This window comes from Opisthocomus hoazin, chromosome 15 (genome assembly GCF_030867145.1).
Source record: "Opisthocomus hoazin isolate bOpiHoa1 chromosome 15, bOpiHoa1.hap1, whole genome shotgun sequence".
NCBI lineage: Eukaryota > Metazoa > Chordata > Aves > Opisthocomiformes > Opisthocomidae > Opisthocomus > Opisthocomus hoazin.
The window spans coordinates 20,498,286-20,521,104 of record NC_134428.1 but is presented as its reverse complement, the minus strand read 5'-3'; the positions used below and the strand labels follow the sequence as shown (position 1 = coordinate 20,521,104).

The window sequence follows — 22,819 nt, the reverse complement described above, 5'->3', positions numbered from 1 at the left end:
CCTGAATGGAGCAGTCATTGGGATGAATGGGTTGGTTGTTGGGCCCTCTGCACACTGAAGTGCCCTTCCCGAGACCGGCTGAGCCCTCGCCAGGGACCGCTCCGGCAGCTGGCATGGGCTGGCCGCAGGTGCCTCTCCGCACCGCTGCAGGCTTTGTTGTGGGCATCCTCTTTCTACACCGTTACGCAGAGTTTGTGATGGATTTATAGCAAAACGTTATTAAGCCCCCATCATCTCGCGCGTTGCCTTCCAGCCCCGTGGTTTGAGAAAGCACGGGTTGCTACAGCAAAGGAGGCAAACGGGACTCGGGCGCGGAGTCCTCTGCATGGTTCTGCATTGCCTTGCTGACGTAGGCAGCCCGTTTCTTCTTGTCTCCCAGTCTCAGGTAAATGGCAGTGCTCCCCTACGCTTCAGAGGTGTGGCAGGCAACGACTAGCTAATGTTTTTAATTCTCGTTGCTGTAGATTGACTTGTTCTGGAAAGTTTGGTGTGTAAGTGGGAGGGAGGGAGGCTGGTGAAGTTCTCTGGAGGACATCAGGAATGAGGATGCAGCGGCTAAAGTGGTTTGGTTCCCTCTGAGGCTTTTTTTTCAAACAAAGTTGAAAACAAACAAGTGAAATGCAATGCTTAGAAGCACTTTGTAAGATTCTTTCTGGTTTTAAATTACTTTGTTTAAACATCTTTGTCTATGAAACCTCCAAGGAAACTCATCCGCTTGTTTTCTCATCTGCGTCTTCTGCTTTCTCTGTGGTTTTTTACACAAGAAAGAATGCAAGTATCTCATGTACGTTTATATATGCACAAATAAATGTAACTTCAGTTGTAAAATACAGGCTGGTTGAGCAGGACAGAGGTCAGTGATCTAAAATAAACCTGCCACCTTAGTTGGGACATACTTTGTATTACGCACTCGCTGTTTGCTCAGGTCTTTTCCTGTGGCCTGCTGTAACATCTGAATATGTATTAACACTGTTTCTACAATGTATTTAGAGCACAAACAGCCTAGATTCGAGGCATTTGAAGAAATGCTTCTTGACTCTTTTGCTGTTTTGTTTGTATTTTTAGCTTGTGAAAACAATTCTCAAGAGCATTGTTAGGTGTATCGTAGCAGGAACACCTCTGGGCGCACTGGGGAATGTGTGAAAGCAAGTTTCGAGAGCTTTTATTTTCACACCATGTTTCAGCTCTGTAGTGATAAATGTTTTCTGGAGTACAAACCTGGAGCCCCTCCCCTTGAAATGTAAAAAGTGGTTTTTTAAAATTTCAGGGGTTTGCTTGCAGTTGGGCTGTGTCACCCTTAGCCAGTACCAGGACTGGTCAGCTGTGTGGCAAGCAGCACAAATTGGAAACTGCTGTTGATCTTAGCAGCTGATGGCATTGTCCGGGTCCTGTGGTGGAGGAAGTGTAACGGCATAACACGGGAAAAAAAGAGGGAGGAACAGATCTTTTAGGCAATTCTGCATTGGCAATTGACCCACGACTCAAGACAAGCCTGATATGCTCTACCAGAATTTTTCCCCACAGTTTCTGGGCTGTGTGCTGGGTAATTCCCGTGCCCTTCAGCAGGGGGGATGAATGCTGCCGAGTGCGGACAGCTGGGAGAGAAGCGTTTGGAGCCACCCCAGAACTATCTTAATTCAGGGCAGTACTTTAACCTTGCGGGTGCAGGGGAAGAAAAATGTGTTCCCGCTTCTTGCATGTGGCATCCTGGATCTTCCTCTAGCCCTGCAGGTAGCACCAGCCCGTGCACACGCACATGCCTGGCTTTCAGAGCCCCATTTCATTACATCCCCAAGTAGTATGTGCTCCTTTCAGCCGGACGCAGAGCATTTTGCCGGATGAGTGAATGTTAGACAGTGGCTTTACTGCTGCAGTGTCGTAACCACAGACAGCCCGATTATTTCAAATGGGCCTCAGACAGTGTATTCAGATTTGATTAAGGTCTTTTTGAAAGATAAGGAGCATTGATAGCTAAGGGCTGGCTCCAGCCTGAGTTATTTACATCGGTATGGAGGGGTAAAATCTTTTATTAGTGTCACTGTTTAAATATTTTGGCTCTCTGTTCCAATATTGTGGCAAGAAGGAACCATATGTGTTCCTAGAAAGAGAGCCTAGTACAGCCGTTAATCATGAGAGGATCTATTAACGTATTAACAGTCAGAATAATGAGCGAAAACAGCATGCACTGGAGAGACTAACACGTATCTTTAGTCTGCGGTTTTCAAATGTTTGGAAAATGTTATATTCCTCCATCTTTCTAAAGCTGATCTTCTGCCAAAAGAAGTTCTCTTCTGCTGATAATTTTAGAAAGGTTAAATCTATTTACAAAAGCAAACATAAGCAGGGAGTGATGAAAACCAGGAGGACGTGGTGAGTAACAGGCTCCCAGGCTGCAGAGTTCCCGGCGGGAGCTGATCTGGCAGGGAAACTTGTCAGCCCATCCTTTCCTTTCCTTAGCGTTATGCAGAGTGGGTGACGCGGCTGGAGGAGATCTGAAGCCCAAGTTCCATAACAGCTCCCCACCACCACCTTTCTCCAGAGGACACTGGACGACATGTGTGTGTCTGCAGATCGCTGTTGGGCTTGACGGAAGATTGCTGAAAGACTTGGCAGAGGAAAAGGGCAAATTTTAAAGAGCTCGAGAGTGGGAGCGATTGCTGGTTGAGCAGCTTGGTTGCCTCGAGGTCATTGCTAATTAGCGTCATCTTGCCTAAAGAAGTGAACATTACATTTTAATGCTGCTATGAAAACCAATCATGCTGTCTCCCCTTTGCATCCTGTGCTGCTGCCTGCTTGGCTATGGCATCTGGAGCAAGCTGCACAAGGGAAGGGAAGGAAGCCCTCTTCAAGGATGTGGAAGGATGCTGAAGTGGTAGTGGAGCTCAGATGAGAGAGGCTGGAGCATGACAGCTGTTACTGGATCATGCAAAAAGCCTGCCAGCAAAAATGTATCAATTTGTGTGATATCTGGGTGTCTTGTCTTCTGTTTTCGTAATTGCATACATGGTGTCTGCATAAATCTTCCGCGCGCCCTGCACCTCCAGCGAAAGGAGCTGACTGGCGGATGGCAGCCCGTCAGTGGGAGAACACCAGCAGGAAAAGACAACCAGTCAGATGTGCGTCAGGTGGGGAGGGCCAGGGCCTGAGGCAGATTCCTCCAAAGTTGCTCGAACATGGTGCATTCACTAAATAGCAAACCTCTCCTTTTCCCTACGGGAAGAGGAGCATGTTCATCCAGACATGAGAACCAGCAGCGCTGTCTTGCCATGTTCTTCAGGAGATTAGTGCCAAATGACAGCATAGGCAGCAACAGCAGAAGCTTTCAGAAAATGCATCGTAGCCCAAAGGTCTAAGTTTCCCCTCGAGGGATACAGTGGAATTTCTTTTCCTTTTTCACTGAATACTGAAATCTTCCTATTTATTCACTCCTTAGCTGCAACTTCTGTCCCTTCAGCTGTGGAATTCCTGCTTATGGTGAGATCAGATCTGCTCGAGGAGAGAGGAGTCCTGTGACTCTTTGTTTCACACTGGGTTTCCCATTAGAAGTCGGTTTCCTGAAAGCAGAATATATCCAACCTGCATAGGTCAGTTGATTGGTTTCCTTACTGTCTTGGTCTTCAGCATTTTCTACCCATGGACTACCAGTCTGACTGGGTATCTCCATGAGTAGAGCAGCTGGTAACCACCAGCTCCATGCGCTTGAAAGTCTTGAAATTGAGGAAGAAATGGTGACATTTTGGAAATGATGACAACTTCTCCCCCAGTAGAAATCTTGACTTGTGGCTATGGATGCAGTCTGAGAAATGTGCTTCCCCACAAGGGTTTGTGAGCTTTTAAGGGTTAAAACTCATTTTTGAAGACACAAGAAAAATGTTTCGTGTGTTCAAAATCAACTTTCCTTCTTTGACTTTCTGGGTAGTGACAACTCATGCTCACTTTGGTCCTGTTGACAGTCGTGCTGATGACGGCGATTTCAAATGAAGAAAAATGTGAGCCAGCAAAAAAGCAAGAGCAAGAAGAGTGCCTTCCTCGACTCATGCTAAGATTGTAAAATTTGGTTATTGGTGTTGCAACAGCAATTTACGTTATTTCCAAAGCCAACACTTAAATTCCACTTGGTTAGATCATAACTATTAGCAAGTTGCACATACCCATAGGAAGAGGTAATTATTGACCAGTTCTTGCTCCTACCTGAGCGGTGGCTTTAGCCTCCGTGGCACTGATGGTGATGCAGAGCACTGGCTCTGCCGAGGTGACTGATATGTGTCACCAATTTCCTTGACGTGAGGCTTAAACCTGCATTTTAGCCCGGGGTGCCAGACTATGACAAACAAGAATTAGAACTGGGTAATGAATAAACATGGTGAGAATTTCAGCTGTAATCTGCCATCAGGTCCATCTGTTCCTCCTTCCCCCACAAGCCTTGCAAACTCAATGAGCCCGGGAACAGGCATGCTCCATATACTGTCCCATCCTTCAGCCACATATCTAAGGTCTAATTGTCTGCTTGTCATTAAGCTTATCACTTGCGGTCTCTTGAGCCATTATTGGTCAACAGGATCTTCTTGTTCAGTTCTTTAGCCTTCCATCCGCCTTGCTCATGACAAGACTTCCAGAAGGATAGCAAAAACATGAGGAGGATAAACGTATTAATCACACGCTGGTGTCTGCTGTATCTCAGAGTCGCTTCAGTGAGACATGCCTCGCAGGCGTGTGTGATCTACGCATTTAACCATTCCAGCATGCAGTCACCCTCCATCTCTTCCAAAGCTAGATGACCAGCTCCCAGATGAGGAAGTTCTTTTCCTGCTGGCAACTGGTGAGTCCTGAAGGTCTGTGTGACTCTTTGCACCCTGTGTCACGTGCAGGCACTTCAGCTGGGGTGAGTCTTAGGTTTTTCTGCTTATTTGCTCTAATCAGAGAAGGGAAGCAGAGGCCCCTGGCAGGAGCGTGAGGAAGAAGCAGTTAAACAGAGGAACGGCGCATGTCTGGTGTGACTCAGTGAGCAGTGAAGGCTCCAGCAAGTTCTGCCTGCTGGTGAGCAGTGGTTCGCTCTGGGAGCAGATGACTATCTCCCTGGCAACGCGGCAGCTTGCAAAGGATTGCCATCAAAATTCACTATGGTTCCAGCCGTCTCTCGTCGATGCAGGGTTTTGCAAACTTAGCTGCTCGTGTTCTTTTATAGACCTCGTGCTCACAGCTGCAGTTCACAAGTGGAGTTTCTCCACATTTTGGGAACCAGGCCATCTTAATTAAAGCCCACACAAATGATTTTTTTGCATTTCTCCCATAGGTGCTTCCTCCTCATGTTCAAGAAAGTCCATGTTCTTGGTTCTCTGCTCCTCCGTTGCTTCCAGCTCTCCTCCCAGCAAGGGAGATGGAGAAGAATGTGATAAGCAACTTGGCTGGTTAATGAGAAGAGTTCCCTGTCTAAATGGGGGGTTCTTGTGCTCTGTGTTCATTTGCCAGTCCCTGGTATCTCCCTCAAGTTGTCTGTCTGCTGCTGGCTCTCCTGCGAGAGAGGTTTGGGACCTGGTTTGAGTTGCACCTACTCTTCCCTTTGTGCCAAGCCACCACGTTCATCGGGGCCAGGCGCAGACCAGAAACTGCTTCTGGATGGCAGGGCTGGAGAGCTACGTGCGGCTGTGGTTTGGCTGGGAAAACAGAGCTTAAATAACACCCCGTCCCTAGCATTGCAGGCTACAATGGCAGAGCCGTTTCAGAGAAGGGAACGGGAGATTTTTCTCTCCCTAATTTATGTCTCTCCTGCATATGGCTTCTATGGAGTCACTAATGTTACAGACAGATGGGTTGGCATTTAACTAGACAGAACACATGGGCTAGATGTTGTTAATGCTTGTTAGCTACTCACTCTGCAGCTTGACCAGTCCAATACGGTCACCTCGCAGATGGTTGGAAAGCTGCAGGCTGGGTGCTGGAGCGGTCCAGCTCTGCAGCGCCTGGTTGTGACAGCAGTCGGGATCACGCGCGTTTGGCTGCTTTTTGTGAAGGGCTTCGTTGTAGGTCAGAGATACCTGCGGCTGGGCGATCGGCACAGCTTCCCTGTATGTCAAGGAAAGACATTGATTTGTAAAGATGCTGAGCTTTTTAATGAGGTATTGGCTTTAAAGGCTTAATTTCGTAGTTTGGATTTTTATAGGATTAGATTGGAAAAATTCTGTGAGCCCTGTGCCTTTCTCTCATCTACACTCCTTCGTGGTTGATATTTATAAACAGATTTGGTGGTGAACATTACTTAGCAATCCTGAGGCCTGTTAAAAAGTTATAATTTGTGATCTCAAGCTCTGACTTACAGCCTACTGCCAGTATTAGTTTAGAGCGGACATCTCATGCAATTTTCCTTTCTCTGTGACGATGTGAATAGGCTGCTGTCATTTACTCTCACCAGCCTTGTAGTCAGCTGAACCATTTCTAGGTATGACCTCAACAAATCTCCGCAGGGCAAATCTCGTTGATAGTTGGTTTGGAGATCTCCATCAGAATCTGTGGACTCAAGAGCAGATTTAACGGGTGAATAATTTATGTTACCTGCTTTCCTCTTTGACAATACCGATGTTCAATTTACAGTGTAGTGGTGGGAGGCTGAATGCATCCTACAGATGAGACAGGGAATTTAGTTTCAATACTTGTCCTTTAAAACTCTCAGAGCACTTTTGGAAAATGCATGGGTATTAATCCACACTGAGCTGTAGTTCTTCAAACCTATGATTTAAATTGGATATATTTGTCTCTGTCTGTCCTGAACTGTTGAGTAACATTAATGCACCCTGATAATAGCTGTCACATTTTACCCCGGGGGTTGCTCCTCAGTGATAGGTGAAATCACAGCAGTTCAAAGGCCTGTCTTCCAGGATGAAAAGCTCTATAGGAATATTCAGATATAAAATAGTAATAGTATGAATCAAAAAATATGCTTCCCTTATTTTAAAGCCTTTGATCTTATTTTTATGACATCACATTTGACAGTCTAAAGGGCATTAACCTGTAGGAGAAACCTTTTGAAAGAGGATGCTGACTTGCCCTCCACTGCGCAGAGTACCGTCCCCCAGGATTAACACCAACTGGTTTTCCCCATCAAGAGGGGTGCAGGTGCTTCAGCGCATGTCCTTGCTCTTTTTTATGCGTTTCATCTTTCTCCATCAGGTGCAGGAGAGCTCATGTAGATCAAAACACGTAGCGGTAGGGAGAGACTCGCTGCTATGCAGCTCGCCCTGCTCTGTGCTTCTTTGCTGCTGAGCTGGTGCAGCATCCAGGACCCCACCACTTCTGCCGCTCATGTGCACGGTGCCTGGCTCATGTTTCTGATTAAGATGGAAGCAGAGAGCTGACCTCTTGCATGGAAGACATTGTGGGGCTGTGGTTCATCTCAATGTTGAATAATAAGAAAGAGAAAGAAAATGTTTGCTATAAATCTCAGTGCACACAGGGCTGTTTCTCACTTTTCCCACCCCAGCTTTCAATTTTCTACTTGGCATTGCCAGGCGCTCGCTTTTCTTTGCTTAGCAGCTAAAATCAGCTTTTTCATTACATTTCCTGGAAGACCCTTTACAGGCATCCATCCCTCTCTGCCTCATAAATTCACTTTTTATAGCAAGCTGGCGACACGGAGGTCAGAGGTCTTGGCAAGACACAATTATTATAAAGAAGTCCTCTTCCTCTTTTGGGTTACAAAGAGGATATTAAAAGGGGAAAAACTTTGCTCCAGACAAGGAATGATCATTTGTGAAAGGCAGGTTACTTGATTGATGGAGAGCTGCACATCCTGCGAGAGTTACCTTGGGCAGCCGTCCCATCAGGCCAGCTGAAACCTGCCCATTACCACAAAAAAAGAAGAAAGGAACCAGTTTGCTAAATAACCTCATAAATATTTCCAGCCGTAAGCACATCTTGTGCTACAATTTGTTTTTTTGTTTTTTTAATATTTCTCTAATTTTAAATGAACAGCCTCTAATTAAAGTGATTTAGTGGCTACCTGGGGACCTGGTATTTGAGCAGCGCATGATGCTTAGGAGAGACTGACTGGTGAGGCGTAACTCAATTGGGGGATTTTGATAATGATATCATCACCCGAGAGAGCCAAGTTCGAGCAATTAGATCTCAAAACCTCGTGTTTGGGTTGTTATAACTTCAGCAGGCAGTTTCCACACGCGCGCACACACACACACGTGCGTTCCCCAGGTACTTGCTGGGCGCTCTGGTTTTTCGGCTGGCCCTGTGCTTGGAGGCTGCCCCGTGTGTGGCTGTGCCTGGCCGGAGTGACCCGTCATGGCGATCCGTCAGCTTTGCAGACCCAGGGAAAGGATGCCAGCGCGCTTGGCATCAGTGCTTCCCCTCTCAACATCTGCACGTGGCCAAGGCGGCCTTTGACATTTAGAAAAATCTCGGCATCCAAAGCAAGAGGCAGAAACAAAAGGATTTTCTCATTTAAAGGTCAGAGCAGGCAGCTGCTTAAAAGATATTTTCAGATAGGTTTGTTGGGCTGTGACAGGGTGTATGTGTGTTAATGGGTGCCGCGGGGAAGGCGAGGGGCTGTCGGGACCCCCAGTGTGCCCGAGGCGCTTGGTGGCAGAGGCTCTGTGGTACACACGGTGACAGCACTGGGGAGGTTTTGGGAGGGGAGCAGGCAGCATGGCTGACCCTGAGGACTTCTGCTGATGGGGGAAGGTGTTGGGGAAGAGGGGGTGACTGCGAAGAAGAGGTCTGAGGGATTCGAGTGGTGAAGGCAAATTGCTGAAGGGATCGATCTGGTGGGGACCTGTGCATAAGTTACATCATGGTAGGCTTCAAGGTGGGGTGGGGAACACCACAAGGACAAATGAAGTGGCAATAAGAACTGGGGCAAGGAGAGCAGAGCATTGTCATAGTATGGTCTGTAACACCAGAGGCCTGTGGACCTCAGTGGAGCAGGGAGAAGCTTTGTATGGCATCTCGGATGTGAAACTGTCTTGCCCCTTCGCTTGGCACATACGGGGCTGTTTGCCATGTGTATTCAGAGCAGTTGTGCATACGGACACAGCAAAGACAGTGATTTATGAAAGGAGCATAGCAGATGAGATGGAGCCTCCACGATACATTCACTGGGTAAATGTCACTGGGCAATGATTCACTTGCTCATTTTGACCCCTAATACATCTTAGCCTTGAAAAGTACTGTCTACTGTAGAGCATGGCTGAGCAGCATCTGCAAAGCAAAGGCTTCTGACTGTACCAAGGGGTGGAAAGCCACTCTGGCATCCCTGCCAAAGCCCTAGACTTCACCCTTCCTCACGCTGAGGTGTTCGCATTGGGCTTCCCAAGCTGAGCCACAACTCTTTTGCCTGCTGCACTTGGCACAAAGCTCCACCATCACTGTTGTCAGCTTGCCAGAAACTCTTTGGAAACTCCACCTCTGTCACTTGGGGGATGTGTTTGAAGATGCAGGAGCACGTGTCTTACATGGATCGCACCACCGAAGGCAGGTGTGCTTTCTTGGTGTGGAAGTCAGAGGTAGAATATCCCCACTTTAAGCTGAAATCATAGAATCACAGAACTGCCCCGGCTGGAAGGGACCTTGAAAGATCCTCTGGTCCAACCTTTCATGGGAAACAGAGCCTAGATGAGATTTTCAGGTTGTATTGAAAGCTGAAACCCTCTTCTACCTTTTTCTGCATTTTTACCCCGTGTTTTCTCATGATACCACATCCCCATGTCAGCCTTCTGCCTGGGACATGCAACCACCCCCTTTTCTACCTTATTCCAGAGTCTGAAGGCCTACAGGACACCAAGTCTTATGCTCAACGAGTATTTATCAAGAAGCATCCTATGCATGCTTAAAGTCACGCTGCATGCCAGTTTAGAGCTGATGGCACTTTTGGAGCAAGCTAGGGAATCCATTGTTTTTAGCTACCAAAATATGTGAGAGAGAAGAGGAAAAGGGCACACAAGAGACTGAAAAATTGGTGTGTGTACTTCAGAGTGCACTTCTGAACTGTATGTTAGCTTGTAAATGACCAAAGGTGCCACTGTCACACTTTTGATGTAGCTGCCAGCTGCCTCTCAACTGGTGGAACAAGTGGAGGAAGAAATGCTAGGACGTGGCTTTCCAGGAGCGTTCCTGTGCAACAGCAGCATGGGGGCAAAGAGCCGTCTCAGCACAATGAGTGCAGTCAGAAGCCCAGTATATGTTAAAGTGACAGTGGTTGATGGAGTCTCCTTTATGGTCCATGCGTTGCTGCATTACCAGCCCAGTCCAGCCAGCCACAGGTCCACCCCACAGCAGGGACGTTTGGGAATGCCTGTTGCTCCTTTGCATCTGCTCTGTTCTCTGCTCCTTACTGAAATGGTCCCTGCTGGAGAGGAGAACTTGCTTTTCTGCCACGCTGGTGGTTATTTCAGTGACTTTTATATGTATATCTAAACTATAAAGCCTTGAATAATTTACCAGTTTCCAGGGTTAAGAGGAAGATTTATGATGTTTCCTTCTGGCAGGCGGCAGCTGATCTTGATTCTCGTGGAAAAACAATTGTACTAACGTCTCCTTTCTCTGAGCAGATCTGAGCAGCTACTGCAAGTTTACGTCTCCATGTGGTAAATAGACCTGTCTTCTTGTGTTTTACAATCTAGTGAAATCTGCCCGCTGATCTGATTGCTCTGTGGGGTAGCACAGCCTGCGAGGAGAAAAACGGGGTGTCACCCTTCAGATGGATGGCAGGAGTCGCATGCCCCCAGCAGAACCGGCCGTGCGGTAACACGGGGCAAAGATGGATTTCCATTGCTTTGCTAGAAAAGGTCCCGCTAGGCCTTAAATCAGACTGAACTGGCAACGGAGCTTAGCGAAAGCTGGAGTCTTTCCTTTTGCAAGTATTTGAGATCTGAATAAAACATAACATAGACCTGAATCTCAGTAATTTAGCGAGCCAGGCAGATTTTTTCCATGAATTAGAAGAAACCCATATAGGTCTACGTAGATAGTACCTGTGAGATGATATTCTCATAGTACTTAGCTTCAGCATCCTGGGCTGCTCTGTGCTCACGGAAGCTGGGGGCGCGGGGGAATGTCTGCGTCTCTAGTGAAGCGCTGCACTTGGCTGGCTCAGCACGGTGGGGAAGGGGGGAGGGAGGTCTGGTGGGGGTCCCCAGCGTCTCCTCTTGCATCGACTCCCCCGTGCATTGACTACGGGGCGGATGGGGGAGCTCACAGGCTCAGCTTTCCCTTTGACCCTGTGTATTCGCCTCTGAATCTTGATGCTTTTTGTTTCACACTTGTTTTTAGAAGCAACAACACACAATAGCAATGTAGTTTCGAGTAAGACCCGTCAGTAGTGTTGGGTGCAGAGCAGTTAGTGTCTCTTGCTCTGGTCTCTCTTGCTCTGGTCTCTCTTGCCCTGTTCCCACTCACGGACTGTCCCTGTGGATCAGTGACACTTGTTTAAGTTCCTCAGCTTCACATTTTCTTCCTAAATGGGCTTGGGTGGCTTTTGGCTTCATCTGGACTTTGCATTCCCAGGGCTGCATCACTGGGGTGAGTGGCGATTGCATGACATGGAGTGTGCCATGTGAGTAGCTGGTATGTGCTGTCACCTGCAAGTTCTTGTTAGCAGGGCTTGTGTCCAGGAGTTTTTCTTTGAGGGTAGAGACTTTTTCTCAATTTAGAGAATTGATTAAAAATCAGTGGAGGGAGTCCTAGATATGAACTGTGAAGAGGAGGACTCAAGCACCCTTACAGCTTCGAACCACTGGAAATTCCAGCTTTGTATCTTTCATAAATGCAGTTTTTAGAGCTGGAGTTGCAGATATGCTCTGCATTGATCCAGACTGGCGGGAAACAACCAGAGCCTGCAGCGTTCATTCAGCAGAGCATCCTCTCCAGTGTCCTCTCCCTCCTCGCTGCCGCACACTCCTGCTCATCGCCCTGCCTCGTCACGATCCCCTGCTCGCTCCCGCTCCCACGTCACCCACCCCGCGCTTCCCTCCCTGCCTGCGGCGAGCCGGGCGCACCAGGCAGGGCGCAGACCAGCATTTGAAAAGAAACTCTGTGAATTAACGGGAACATATTGCTATTATTTCATATAATCACTTTATTTGTAAAGCACATGCTGCAAAGGTCCTCCTGCTGTTGAACTCAAAGCAACAAATCTATCTATATACCCCAGTCTATACTACATTATGAACAGATGGGTGAAGGCAAAAAAGCAATAAAAACAAGTAATAAGAAATGTAACAATGATAGCAATTTTAAAACACTCCCAGGAAAAAAAAAAACCCAACAAGTTGCTAAATTTTTTTCAAAGCACTGTGAGATTGAGTGAACTGAAGTGCAAGTGCATCCATCCTCAAAGCTGGTGTGTAAACATCTCCCGGCAGAGGAAGAATTGCCTTTTTTCCAAGCGGCTGCTTTCTCCCCTTGTTCCTGTTAAAGAAGAGATTATAAGAAACCTGGGTGAGATGTCTGGGTTTTGGAAGCTTTTTGGGGTTGTTTTGATTTTTTGGGTTCCTGGGGAGATGGAGGCCACAGGAGGGGTGGTGCCTCCCTTGACCATCCGACAGCCAAGAGAAACCACAGTCCCGTTGAGCTCAATGGGAAATAACAGTCTTCTCAGAAGCTCATATTTGTTCACATAACTTTCTCTGAACATTATTCTTCTGCCTCTGCTGAATGAGGAAACTTTGGTCATGAAGAATAGTAGAGAGAAATTACGATTAATCTCATAAAAGAGAAATTATTCAAATGCAGCCTTCACCCGTGACGCCAGTGAGCTCAAAGTAGAGGGGAAATTTAAAACATTTATGTTACTCCGTTTCCGAGATCGTAAAACACAAGCAAACGGTCTGGCACTGGATGCTAAATTTCTTAAGGAACTTGCTTTAATTAATTAAACTAGTAAACCAATTAATGGATTTACTTGTAAATTCTTAGAAAATTAATTCTGTGCCCAAAGAGTGTTGTAAATCTGCGAAGGAGGCAGTGTGTATTTCATACAGAGCTTGAATTCCCATTTTAAATGAATCCAGTTGAGCGCTGACTTGGGAAGCACAAGCGATGCATTCGTAATACTCGGACCTTCCTCCGAAACCGGCGCTTCCCAGCAGCCGAGCCCGGGATTTGCAAAACAGCGACTGTACTGCTTTGGCAGCGCCCAGCCCGCGTACCGGCTCCTCGCGGTGTGCCTCCAGCTGTACACAGCTGCGGGTCTACATCCCCCTCCCGCTGGCCTCTTCCAGCGCCATCCCGGCCTCCGTCCTCCTCAGCCTCTGCAGTCTGACCCGGCCGTACGTTGGAGGTGTGGAAAGCAAGTCGGGTGGCTCCAGTCAGCAGCGGATTAAAGCACGGAACATCCTTTGGAGCTGCTGAAAAACAGCCAAGCTGCAGTGGAGGAGATTTAAACACCAGCTCATTTACTTTTCCGTGCGGAAACGTTGTTTAGATTCCCTGCCTGGCTCAGGGGTGACGGGCGCATCCTCGGTACACTCTTCGCAATCCAAAGTGACACAGACATGAAAAGTTCATCATCAAATGTATCCGGGCTCCTGAGAACACGAAATCAGAAACCAGCAGGTTCCCCGGGGCGCTCGGCGGTTATCGCTTCCTGGCTCTCCTGGGAGGCAAAGCCATGCGTTCCCTTCCCATGGCAATCCTCCGCTCTGGCTCTTGGCGTCCGTGCCCGGGGGTGGGGGTCTGCCCGCCCCGGGGGGATGCCAGCCTCTCTCGGCGCCACCCGTGCTGCCCCGCCTCGGCTCCGAGGGGAAGCAGAGCTGCAGAGCAATTAGGAACGGGAGCGTTTTGAAGAGGAAAATGGCAGGGGAAAAAAATTAGCATTTGCGCTGTGATGTTTTTGCTGTTTATTAATAAACAAGCCGCTTTCGTGCCTCCGGGGGCAGGAGAGGCTTTAAGCATTCCTTATTCCTCTTGCATTTAGCTTTTTTTTTGCTTGTTTTATATGTTATAGGAGATTTGTAACATCTTCCCACATGTTGAGTTTCTTTATTTTCATGAGAGCATCTCTGGAATAATTCCTCTGGATCTCCCAGCTGTGCGCTGCTGGGCTGATCTGAACATCCAGAAACACTCTAGGGATGCGGGGTGGATCAGCAGCTCGTTGGGAAGGAGTCGTGCTAATGAGGAACAGATCTGCTTCCTCCTGCAAGCGGAATGACTCCTGGGATGAGTGTTTTCAGGGAGAGAAAGCCCTTGCGTGTAGCTCCTGCCACCTGAGACCTGGGTGGTGGTGGGGACGGTGACCCCGACGTAGGCACCCGGGTTCTGCACCGGCAGCACGGCCGGGCCCCTGTGCAGCCCCTGCGCAGGGTGGTCGCAGGTCTTCCCACTGCACCGTCTGCCGCTCAGGGAGGCTCGGGCAGGAGGTCCTGCGTGGGGACGTTGGAGACGCACGGCTCGGTGACAGCCTGGTTACGCCCTGTGCCGGGCGCCTGCGCTGCAGCAGGTAACGTGTCCTCGATCCCAGGCGGATCCGCGCCGGGGAAGGCTTCAGGGTGACGGCACTAGCTCTCCTCTCATCATGGGAGGTGAATTAAAACCCTGCCAATTAACAACGGGCTTGTTCTTCTTTACCCTCAGGCCTCCAGCTCCTCCGGTGGAAAAATGCAGCTTCTGGAAACCGAGTTCTCGCGAACCATCCGGGAGCTCATCGAACTCCACCTGCTTCGCCAGGACAGCATCCCGGCCTTCCTCAGCGCCCTCACCCTCGACCTCTTCAGCCGTCAGACCATCATTTAGCGTCCCACCGCCAGCCACCAGCCGGGTGCAGAGCACGCCTGGGCAGGACGCTCGAGGTAGCGAGGACAAATTCTCCCCTCCCACCCTTAATCTGTGGCATTTGGTTGCTTCTGTTTTGCAGGGAGCTCCTTCTCCCCCCTTCTTTCGTGCTGATTCCCAAACCGCACCGATTCCTCTGAAAAGCGTTGTTTTCCTCCTGTGGGAGGGCCAGTCTAGCTCCATCCCAGGGCTCTCCCGTGCCAAGACCCAAGCTCCACCCTTGAACAGGGAAATGTGTTCGTTGCTCCCCAGACCATGGGAGCTGCTGGTCTGAGGAGCCACAGCATCGCTGTTCACAGCTTTTCCCAAAAAAATTCCTCAAATCTGGGTCCCAGCAGAGAGATGAGCCTTGCAGGAGGCTGGTGCTTCCTGCCCCCGTGGTTGTCCTCTCCTAATGGGAGAGGCCTTGGTCCCTGAGGACAGGGACCTGGGAGAGGATCAGTCATGAGTAGTAGGTTCTTTGTGGATACCTCCTGCTCTTGCACAGGGCTGAAATTATTTTCGAGGTATCCAGTTACCTGAGTCTGCCATTGCTCAGCAGACAAGGGCAAGCGTAAATGGCTGTTTGAAGACACTGTACCTGTGTTCACCTCTCTGTGTTGTGTGGTATGCTCAGATGTCACCAGTGGGCTTTTTGTTCCTCACCGAGACGCTTGGACTCTGGGTTACCCCAGGACTGTGTAAGGTGGGACGGAGCTCTTTGGGGCGTGCTCACTGGCCTTAGCCTGCTGCCTGCTACCAGGCTGGGGCGACCTGCTCGCCTTGCTGGGGGTGTCTCTCCTCCCAGTGGAAGCTCCTCACCTCAGTGGAGAATGAAACACCCCCTGAAGTCTGGCATTTTCTGTTGTAATGGATATAGCTCTTCTGTCATAAGAATAAAGTGTTGCTTCCCAAGCTCGGGGTATGATTCCTTTATTTGGGATATACACTGTGCTCTCCCATGTGTAAAGCATGATAATGAATCGGCCATCAATGGTCTGATGCTGGTACTGCTTTGAGAAGGGTGGACATCATTATCTCAGTTTTTCCAGGCAAATCTCATCCATGCTGTAAACCAGATTAGTTTGCTATGAACTTCTGTTGTACATTGATTTCCTGTTGATATCAGCAGGAACATACTTCCTAAGCTTGGAGAGAAGGTAGCAGTAGGCAGGCTGGAAAGCTGGCCTGGATGCTGACAGTGGCTGCAGGCTTGGCCGTGCATGCCGGAGTCCCTCTGGGCCCTGTCAATGTGTCTGCAGATGCAGAAGATAGCTGCTATGGACCCAAGCGGTCAGAAGCGGAGGGACAAGTGCGTCCTCTGGGGGGGCTGCAGCCCCCATCTCCCCAACCCTCCTCTGCAGGGTTTGCAGGGAAGCGCAATAGCAAAAGTTTGGTGTTTTGTCTTCTGCTTGAAGAAGTCCTGGTGGAAGATGAATTGCCTGGCGGGCTGTGCCAGGGGAACGCTGCCTGATTCATATGCGCAGTGTGGCACTGAGAGTCGCCTTCCTCAGTCATGGGGAAAATGAATCATGACGTCAGCCGCATTCGGCTCCTCCGCCAACACAATAGCGGATCCTGGCTGCCTCTGAAAATTTTTCTCCTGGCTCCTCACAGGAGAAAGGAAGTAATTAATAAGTTTACTATAAGCCCTCTATCTTAGCAAAACACGGGTGAGGCGAGAAGCGATGCTGGAGAGTGACAAGAGAAAACACGTTCTGCCCGTTGGAAAGTTGCCTCCCAAGAGTGAGAGGAGAATAAGTTGGGGTAGAAAACACAGCAGTCTTCCGAGACACCTTCGGTGGGGAGGAGAGACAGATGAGTTACTGCTCTGCACCCTGTTCTCCCAGCAAGACTGAGTTGTTCAACTAAGTTTAATATGGCAGCACGCCTGGGAGAGGTGTGTCGTGAGGATGGGTGCTCGGCGTGGTGCGGTGCCTTCCCGGCTCGTGGCATGGGAAGCTGCTGGGGTAACTGTCCTGCCTGGCCAGCAGCATCCCTGCCCTGCTCCGTGGCATCATGCCGTTACACAGTGAGCAGGCATAGGCACTGCGTGAAACCAGGGCTTTTGGGAGCTCTAAGGCTTGATGGAGGAGGCCTGGGAGCATTCGTGTAGAAGCGTGACCATTGCAAAGCCACCTGGGCTACCTGTGGCATGTGGACTTGCAACTGGGCACGGGGAAGAGGAGCTGAGACTCCCCGGTTTCTAGCTCCAACACCAAATTCAGGATGAAGCCCCGAACATATGGCTGAGCCCTGCCGCCACGGCAGCTCCCATCCCCTCCACCATCATTGTACTGCTCATCTCAGCCGCCATGGAGCTGCGAGGAGTAACTGCAATGCTGAAGACGGAGCCCTGGAACAGGCTGCCCAGGGAGGTTGTGGAGTCTCCTTCTCTGGAGATATTCAAGACCCACCTGGACGTGGTCCTGTGCAGCCTACTCTGGGTGACCCTGCTTCGGCAGGAGGGTTGGACTGGGTGATCCCCAGAGGTCCCTTCCAACCCCGAACATTCTGTGATTCTGTGACTCCATGCCGAGCTACATGGGGCTTCACCACCCCCCGCATCCCCCCTCCAGGGGCAGCCCCCGGGGCAGTGCAAGCAGAGACGCTGGTTGCCACGGGTGGTACAGCAGGTTTCAACCACCCCGGGTGGCGGGGGCACAAGTCCCGTCTGGTTTTGGCTCATCACTTGCAAACCTCCAGCCCCGTTGGCCGAAAATCAGTTTAGAAAATCTTGGGAGATCGGTAATAAATTTGCAGTCGCTTGGAGGGGAGAGGCAAGAGTGTTAACAAGTGTGCGTGTGCTCGCTGGGTCTCTGTGCATGCTCGCTGGGTTTATGCGCTATAAGCTGTAAAATATGATTTATTAATGCACAGCTGGGGGACTCTGTGTGTCGGAGCACTGTCTTGTTTGCAGTGTTGCCTGAAGCTTCCCTTCACTCAAGCTGCTTGCGAGCCCCCGCTCCTCCGCTGATCAACCCTTTTCATCTGCATGCATAGATAAATGCCAGACGGGGCGAAGAGCTGTCAAGCACGGCCATACGGTCCTTGCAAGCAGCAGAGCTCTTGGCTAAGGCGGGTATTGCAGAGTCCATGCCTCTCCTAAGGCCGCACCTCTGAACCTGGAGCCTTTTGCTCCAGCTTTGTGTCTCCTGGCTCTTTTGGCATCGTTGTGGGAGCCTGAGAGTTGTCCTGGAAGCATGTGATGCCTGGGAAGGGACCAGAGCAACCTTTTTGGGATGATCTGTGAGAACCTTGGGATTCGTAGAGTTGTCTGTGTTGCACAGAGGCTGTCGTCTTGCCCCCTCCCACAAGCCCCCAGGGTTTTTCCCACCTTCCTAAGGGCTGAGAGGCCCTTCCCTCCCCACGGCTCCTTGCAAAGCACCTTTTCCCTTCTGCCTCTCCCGGCACAGATGGGGTTGGTTGCTGGGGGTGGCCGATGCCGCCACTGTCTGGGAAGCCCTGAGCTCCAAGAGGGCAGGAGAGCCGTGATACAGAGGGATGAGCATCCCCAAATACCTCTTCCCGCCTCTGCTGGGGTAGGGGAGAGCTGCACTGGCTCGTGGGGTGCAGAGAGGATTGGGGTACGGAGAGAGATGGGGCAGGAGCGATCCCACCCCTGGCTCGTGGGTTTTCTGCCTGCCCCAAGACAAGCCAGCGAGCCCTTCTGCACTGCGGGTTCTGTAAAATAGGAATATGGCTTCCCAGTCATGGCCTCCCAACCCCGAGCAGCAGTGGAGGTTATTTGACCCCAAATGCGGCCCCGTGGTGAGCCCAGGTGGGCAGCAGCATCCCACCGGGGCTCATGATCAGTGGGGGTTGGACAGAGCGTCCCCAGCCACGGCACCGCTGTTGCTCTCCATTCTCCATTCATCCCCATCACCGAAGAAACATGGAGCAGCACCAGCCCTTTTCATTTCCCAACCCCACAGCGGTCTGAGAGACAGCCAAGAATGGTGTCAGTCGGGCTGACGGGTGGACGTGTCAAAAGAAGCCTCGGGGAGAGAGGCAAAGCCTTCCTAGGACATCACCAAGGTAATGCCGGACCCTGGCAGCCAATGCAGCTCGGTGCAGGAGCTGACGCAGCAGGGCAGGTTTGGGTCCGTTATGGCTTTTAGCTGTTTGAAGACGTTGGGAAAACGGTGCCGGTGTCAGATGCCAGGTGACCGTAGCTAACGACGGCGCGTTCCTGACGAGGCAAGCGTAGTAGCTGGGGAGGAGAGAACAGGCTCTCCGCGCCGGTGTAAATCACATTCGCGCTGCCTGCTGTGACAGCAGATTCGGGTTTAATAGCAGCGATGCTAAAAGTTGCATGATATTTAAAAGCTACAAAACGCACCCACTCTGATCAGGGGAGGGATATTAAATAAATAAATAAATAAATAATCAGCAAAGCTTTTTCACGAAGTCTTTTTTAAATATTAAAATCCCATCCTTCCCAACAGGAAAGCTCTTTTCAGGCTAAGAGGAGCGACTGAACGGCATCTGATGATATCGCATTGACACAAGTGTCTAGAAAAATAGGGTAGGAATGTATGATCTGTTCTGAAAAAGGAACCCTAGCTAATAGGAAATCTGCTGATGCTACTTTTAATTTCATGACTCAGGTTTGCTGCAAAATTGATGGGAATCTGTGTTGGAGCTTGGTTACATTAAAACAGTTCTCTGCTGTTGGGGTTTCTCCAGTCGTTGTTGCTCTTGGGGGGGGATTGTTGTTGCCAAATTTTTTGGTACTCTGGGGGCTCACAGATGTTATTTGAACAGACGGGGGAGAGGTCTGGCATCCAAAGGAAACAGGAGATTTTGCTTCAGAAACATTCTGTGCAGAAATCACTGGCCAAGGCCTTCACTAAGGGACCACTGCAGACCCCAGCCCTGGGCAGCTGTCCCAGCAGCTGCTCGTGCCTCTGCCACCCATGGTGGCCAGGTCTCCAGCCTTCCTCATGTCCACATTTTCCCTGGAAGCAAATACAAGGGACAAACCAGGAGGAAAATACACTTTAAAGAAACTGCTGCTGTGTAAGCTGGTGAGCAGAAAGGCAGCTCCTTGATGCTGGAGGGCTCAGGAGCAGCCCATGTCTTCAGTCTCCACCCAAACCACCACTGAAGCACGTTCCTTCAGGCTGTGTCGGTTCTCTCTCCTGCTTTCCCGACATGGGATCAAGCATCTTCTGGCCCCTTTGTCTTCCCTGTGCTGTTTCCTGGCCCGGGCTCCAGTGCTGATGAGTTTATTAGTGTTTCTAATTTTACCTGATGTTGCTTCCTTCTCTTTGTGACAGGTTGTGTTTTTTTGAACTCTCAAGCTGACTGATTGAGCTCTCTTTAATATTCCCCGTTTTACTTTGATTTCTCTTTGTTGGCTGTTGCTTCTTGTGTTTTGGGTTGTTTTTCTTTAATCCTCCCACTGCCTCTTTTTCCTCCCTGGTTCCTCTGATGCCTCTTCAACCTGGAACAGAGCCAGAGACCATCAGGAGGTCACTGAAACACAGACGGTTGTTGGATTTAAATAAGGACTAGATAATTTTATGACCATTAACAAGACTCACTGCTACGCAAGCTAAAATAATAAGGGCAATCATATCTCATGGTTCGGGGAGCAAGTTGATTGCCTGTAGGGACTGAGAAGGTAATTCTGCGTCCCTGACTGCCCCCCAAAATACGATCCTGTTGACAAGATGCACCAGACAGGTCGAAGGGCAGGAGGATGCACGTGCAGGAGGACATGCGAGGCACGGGGCTTGGCTGGAGGGCAAGAGCACTTCCCTTATCACCTCTGTCATCACACTTCTTTTATCTGGTGATCAGAAACTTGGGGTGTCAACTTGATGTTCTCCAGGCAGGTGAAAGGCTCCGAAGTTTGGCAGACGAACCTTTCCTCTCTCCATGAGCATCTACTGGGCAACACTTGTGCCGCACGATTGCAGGCACTTCGCTTTGCTGCTGATGGCGGCTGGTTCATCTGCCAGGCTCTCCCCATAACCACAACCAAGAATTGATCTCCCTAAAGAGAACTGAAGAGCATGAACCTCATTTAGGTCCTAGGTTTGGAGGTGCCTCCCACTCCCCATTGACTGTGGAGTGCGTGAGGGAGATGAGCCTTACACGTAAGGGGGTGAGGCAAATTGCACTGTCCCTCTTTCACCCCTGCTCCCCGCTGCGGCTCTCCCGGCTCCTCCGCGTGCACGTGTCTTTCCGCAGCTTGTTTTGGGAGTCACGCTCCAGCCCTTGGGGATGTACGTGATCAGCTCCTGCTCTGATCCCTTTGTTAGGAGGCAGAGCCGCCCTTGAGTGGCACGCTCTGAAGTGACAGCTCCTTTCACTCTCAGTCCTGGGAGGGGAAGGAGCAACCCCGGAGAGGAGGCGACGGCGGGAAATGAACCAAACCCACAGGGAACCAAGCTGCTCATCCTGGCAGCCACACTGAGACGAGGAGGAGTGACAGAAACCCCCCAGACAGCACCAGTCTCTAGGGTGGATCCATCCTGCCAATGATGGATGTCTTTGGGCAAGTCTGTGGGTAATGTGGGTAATTTCGTTTCAATGCTGGAGTCTCCTGCCCAGTGCACCGGTATCCTGGACACCGAGCCCTGGCCTCACACAGGCAGAGCATCACCTGTGTGCTTCCAGCCACATTGTGGGATTCCTGTATGGAGATGGCACGAGCCCACCATGGCACACTGCCGTTCATGAGCTGCCAGCCCCGAGGTGAGGATTATAGCTCTGACAAATCACTCGTTAACTTTGCTAGCTCATTAGAAAACACCAAGAGCAGAATAGATCCTAGGCATGCTAATGACTGATTTTAAGGGATCACTGTGGTGGTAAACCATAATTAACAGTCTATAGCAACACTTTTTATTTAATTACACGCAGGCAGAACTGGGAGGCACGGGAAGGTTGATGGGAAGTCAGGAACCACCAGCACTGACTGCCCAGCCCCGATGGGTGACCCCGAGGGAGGTTTGGGCAGTGTAGGTGAGCTGGTTTGGTTGGCATCTCCCAACATATGCTGGCCACGGTCATGAGCTACAGGGGGTCACATCCTCTACCTCTGTTTGCCCCCCCAGTATGGGTGTGGGGCAGTGGTTTGCAGGTGTCTCTGCAGAGCCTTGTGATGGCTCTTCCCCGATAGCTTTGCTTCTGCGGAGGGAGTTGTCAGCTTCTGGGAGGTCACTGCTGTGCTCTGGCTAGGATGGGGTCACTGCTTCTGTGGGCAAGGAGGACATGCGGCCACATCTGCAGGACCTATCTCCTCCCACGTGCTGCCAGTTCAGCTAACTGCCCCTTTGCACCCCACACGTGTATTTTTAATAGAAAGTGCTCAGGGAGGATGGAAATCCCACCTGCACAGGATGCTCAGCCCCAGTCCCGCCGGCAGATAGGGCATCCCTGCCCTGTGCAGAGACCCCACGACACCAGCAACACCCATCCAGCCTGGCTGCACCTCCTCTTCCTCGCTTCTCTCCTCAGGAGGAGGAGGAGGATGGCTCAAGGGGCTGAAGCAGAGGTGTTCCCAAGGTGAGGAAGGCACCAGGACCCCCAAAAGCCGCAGTCTTCCCACACACACCCCGTTTCCATCCCTGTTTCCTGCCTTCACAGTTACCTCTCGCCTTGCACAGTCCCCAGGTCCTGTAACTGGTGTTAAATGTAATGAATGATCTTGTCCTCCTTGTTTGTCTCCTCTTCAGTGTAACACTGTAATTAGCTTAATTACCAACAGATTCATATTTTTTTTTGGTAACTTAAAATGGAAATTAAATTTTGCACCAGGTTTTACAGGCTGTTAACGGGAATCGAATAATCAAGCCTGACTCCAAGTCCTTGAAAATGAGTATTAAAAAAGGTCTGAATTTGCATATTCATGTTTTTAATAGGGTTCAGAAGGTATATTTGCAACTGATGAAAAGGATTAATTAAGCCTAATTTGCATAGGAAGAACAGTTTAACCCCTTGCATCCTAGAAGTCAGAGACTGACAGTTTGAATACCCTGGCTTGATACTGCAGAGACACATGGGCAATTCAGGACCTGGGCAAAAGCAGCGTCTGGTGGAGCATCTTCCTTCT

At 50.0% G+C, this 22,819-nt stretch overlaps 1 protein-coding gene across 2 annotated transcripts in view; it reads left to right on the top strand.

Annotated features, from left to right (window-relative positions):
* MAD1L1 (mitotic arrest deficient 1 like 1) overlaps positions 1-15,647 on the top strand; it is a 391,040-nt gene extending 375,393 nt beyond the window's left edge. For both annotated transcript variants that reach the window (XM_009936518.2, XM_075436793.1), the window contains one exon: positions 14,575-15,647. In XM_009936518.2, coding sequence (XP_009934820.2) covers positions 14,575-14,733 — 159 coding nt within the window. In that variant the 3' untranslated portion in view covers positions 14,734-15,647. The remainder of the gene's footprint in view (positions 1-14,574) is intronic.
* Positions 15,648-22,819: the final 7,172 nt, after the last annotated feature.